The sequence below is a fragment of the Magnolia sinica genome, chromosome 10 (genome assembly GCF_029962835.1).
Source record: "Magnolia sinica isolate HGM2019 chromosome 10, MsV1, whole genome shotgun sequence".
NCBI lineage: Eukaryota > Viridiplantae > Streptophyta > Magnoliopsida > Magnoliales > Magnoliaceae > Magnolia > Magnolia sinica.
This window is the reverse complement of record NC_080582.1, coordinates 78003487-78007690: the sequence shown is the minus strand read 5'-3', so window position 1 is coordinate 78007690 and position 4204 is coordinate 78003487. Positions and strand designations below refer to the sequence as shown.

Sequence of the window (4204 nt, the reverse complement as noted above, 5' to 3'; positions counted from 1 at the left end):
TGTATGTGTAGCCTGCCTCCTATAATCAGGAATTACTCACATAAGTTCAGTTTCCAGAACCTTGAAAGTTAAAAAGTGCATACAATGGAAAATAGCCATAATTATTTACCTTAATGTCCTCGGTGTTCACATAAATATGATTGACTGCTATAAGTTGGCTTGCTTCTTTCACCTACACATGAAGATTTGCTAAAGATTATTAGCCAAGTGAAACCGGCAAAGAAGCTTCTCAGCTTGATAGACTTTTATTAAACATATCACCTGCTTCTCAATTTCTGCAATCTGTTGCCTCTGTTGTGAAGGTGGAGTTATCTCAGCCCCCAGTATTATATCACGAATTTCAGACTATACCAATGCCGAGGCATTTACATTATTCTTCTTGGCATAATCTGAGAGTATAAGATCTCTCAGAGCAACCTCAACCTGCATTGAAGGAGATATTAGCAACTCTCATAACAATGACATGCAATGCCAACCTCACACTGACATTACAATAAATGCCATAGATGATGCAAAGAAGAAAAGATTAGAAAAGAGATGGTGATCGATCTATCCAATTTTCAAATGTGACCCACCTGATGAGTGAACGGGCCTGATTTGTTGGCCTGGGCATGTCAACAGTGCATCCCACTTGTTGAATGACCTGGATCTTGAAGGTGTACCACATTAGCACATTTATGGGGAATGTCCTCTTCAGTCTGATTTTCAGGTCTCTAAATCATATTGATCTCTTACATGAGCAGAAGAAACTGCAAGAAACTAAAGAAATCACATTGCCAAGATGGGTGTACACATCAATTCCCAAATAGGAATTAGGAACAGAGCAGAAAGAGGAAATCAAGATCAGAAAACTTGAAGTCTCAAGTGTCCGAGATGTCCGACATTTGAGAGTGGAAGTTGAAATTCAGACTCCCAAGCCTTGAGGTGGACTCTGATTCTACAATTGACATCAATAGAAGATAAAAATAAATAAATAAGAGGAAAAGCTTGGATGAGATAAAGGAAGACTGTTAGCAAATATCTGAAAGTGTCGTTTCTGGTTGCCCATTAAGGACTGTAACCCATTAATAGATGGCGTATAACCCTGCCAGTCCAACATGATGGGTTCCTTCGGTTTCTAGAACATGCAATTAAATCATGTGTGAACGAATCTACAATGGAGAAAATGGAAGATGTTTATATCAGAACTACCTCTCTGAAAGCTCTCGACTCCGATTGGCAGCAGCAATGACTGCATTCATCAAAGTTCCACGAAATTCGTTGTTCTCCAACTCACGAACACCAAGCTATGTATCTTCCATTGGAGTGACATCATCTTTAAGTTGTCCTAGGTGCTTTCCTGAATTGATAGCCATAGCAGCTGCTTCCAAAACTGTTTGGGAAGCTAGCTTCAATGCAAGATCTTGTGAAAGACCAGCAGCAACTCCTCCATCAGCCATAGCCTCTATTGCTAGAAATATGTATGCTGGTCCACTGCCACTCAAGCCTGTGACGACTACCCTCGATGGTTGCATCATACCTGAAAACGAAGAAAAGGTACAACAAGTGAAAATTGATTCAACATGTAAAAGGAATAAAGCAATTTTCCTTTTTTTAGACATACCACTCCCCATCTTCGCTCCAGACAGCTTGAACCTTTGTACCAACAGAAAACCTCTCATATGGTTCTAAAAGTTTGCTCAATTCCTAAACAAGAATTTCAAACAAGTGAGCATTGGAAGAGAATATCCGGATTGGGAACATATAACTAGAGGTAAAACTGGAAAGTAGTTCATAAATGCAATCAAATCAAGAGTAAATATCCAACGGATCTGCACAGACAGCTTGAGGGGCTTGATGATCAACAAAATCAACTAAGCTTCCTCTGCTATTGACTTTGTGATGCTCAAGCCTTTCTCCCTCCTCCTTTACCGGGCTTGGGACCAGCATTGCCTTTCCTTCTGCAATTTCTATTCTTGTGAATATTTTAACATGAAAATCCGCATATCTTTATATATTTACTGATGTGTCTCCATATTTACATGTTATTAGTTTGTTGTCCTTGTTTAACACCTTGGGTATGCTTTTGGGACACAAACACACAAGTTACATTGATTTTTAGTTATGTTTGGGGTTTTATTCTGTGATGGCCATACTTGCAGCCCCTGTCTCTGTATTCTGCTCGCTTTCTAATATTTCTAATATTATATTCTGATTATCCATTTTTAAAAAAATTACTTCTTTCAATATGCATAGTTCTTCATATGCATATTCGCACATATACAAATGAATGTATGTGTGTGCACAAAAATATGGTTCAACACAACATTAGCATCTTAAGTGTCCATATTTAGGATTGTATGTGTTGCTAAGATCCCTTGCGAGGTAAATTTTGTTATCAAGAGACAGAGAACTGAAGAATAGAAGTTTAAAACCTTATATACATCAATGCATTCTGGTGCATAAAATACGGTTATTTATTTGATTAACAGCCCAGAAACAGTTTCATTTGACAATTACTCATGTTTCTGTAATCATGGATTTTGAAACTCAAGCATCACTTGCTCCATACATAAAACTTGTCCCTTGCTCATGAAAAGAAGTTCAAACAGGATTTCCATCCAAGAAAGATTTACAGAACTTGCCTAAGAGTGCCACATAAAACATAAGCTAGCAATGATATAATCAAAACTAGAACTGACTGAAAGCTCCAAACCAATATTTTATATGAAGAATAAGAAAATAAGTGGACGTGATGCAAAATTGGACAGGATAGTTCTGTAGAAAGAGTGAAATGACAGAAAAGCAATGTTAATCATTTTCCAATACCTTCACAGGGCCAGCGAAAATGGTTTAATGAAAAGAAAAGGTAGATGAACACCGAATACATTCTTGAAGTTGAAATTAAATTATCATATGGACAAAAAACCAACTACGGATTTCAATAAATTTTTTTGAAGGATATGGATTTCAATAATGAATATGAAGTTTTAGTGACAACTAATCACCTACAACTGCCTGTACGCTACAGCCCATTTTTATTTTTAATTTTTTTATTACCATTTATTTTGGGTTCCTTCTAATCAACAGCCTGCAGTACTGAGCGAAGGAAGGATCTTGCATGTGCAAATTGACCCATCAGGACACTTTCACATCTTGATCCATCAGGGCCCAATGTGATTGGTTGACTGCCTAGCCTAGAAACCCTACTTTGAATATTCTAAATAGGGCACACAATAAAAACCAGTGCCATTGGGAAAATACGTTTGTTTGATAGCCATTATGTTTGCCACATGGCCCATATACCTCGGCCACCCCCAATGAACGGTCCAGATGATCCTCAAAAACTCCGAAATTATCACCTGCTGTATATTCGGCCCATCATCGGTGATCACAACAGTCCAGATGACATGCCCGCCATGAATATCCGACTGTAAAATAATCACACCAATCAACCGCGAACTTTTAATCGGTGGACTCCCGAAAGAGAGAAACTTTGATACTCTGGCAGACTGTGATGGATTATACGCAGGCACTCAGAATTGCAGGTGTGGTATACAAGTAATTGAAATTAAACCGTTCCAATTGTGGGCCCCAAGTGTAGATGTATCACGTACGAAAAAATAAACTTGTTTGGTTATCTGAGTATCCGATTGAAGGATAATTATTGGACTGTTAAAATAAAAGTATCTAACGGTATTATTTCAACAAACAAGTGTCCACGAATCAGACGGAGGTTGATTTTCACTCCCCAAGTGCAGGGTTGTGATGTAGCAATAAACTCGGTAAGACCGAGGTCGAATCCACAGGGACTGAAACCTGTACGTTATTTGAAAATAACTAGATCTAGAACTAGGCTAAGATGAAATCTAAACCAATTGTGATTTGAGGAATAATAGTGAAATATTAATCTAAACTTAAAGAATTCAGAGAAAGTGAACTAGGGATTCAGAGGATCCACTTGTAGAGATCAGGGAGATCTTATGCCTGCTTCATGGATATTATACTGAACTTACTTGATATAGTTTTCAAGAGATGAAAGGTATAAGAATTAGGTATGATTCCATCACAAATTCATGCCTAAGAGACAAGGTAAACAACAGAACTTAGACCAATCCATAACCAACTAAAAGATGTATGAGTGTTAGGAGCTTCACCTCTTAGCCCTAGCTAAGGGATTTAGCCTAACATAATCATAGAAAAAAGAAGAAAAATAAAGAAAAAA

At 37.7% G+C, this 4204-nt stretch overlaps 1 protein-coding gene across 1 annotated transcript; it reads right to left on the bottom strand.

Annotated features, from left to right (window-relative positions):
* Nucleotides 1-1286: 1286 nt before the first annotated feature.
* On the bottom strand, nt 1287-1798 carry LOC131217618 (pyrroline-5-carboxylate reductase-like). Its single transcript, XM_058212561.1, has 2 exons — nt 1604-1798; nt 1287-1519 (listed from the first exon to the last, which is right to left on the bottom strand). The coding sequence occupies exons 1-2, from the start codon at nt 1659-1661 to the stop codon at nt 1287-1289; spliced, it is 291 nt and encodes a 96-aa protein (XP_058068544.1). The 5' UTR covers nt 1662-1798.
* Nucleotides 1799-4204: the final 2406 nt, after the last annotated feature.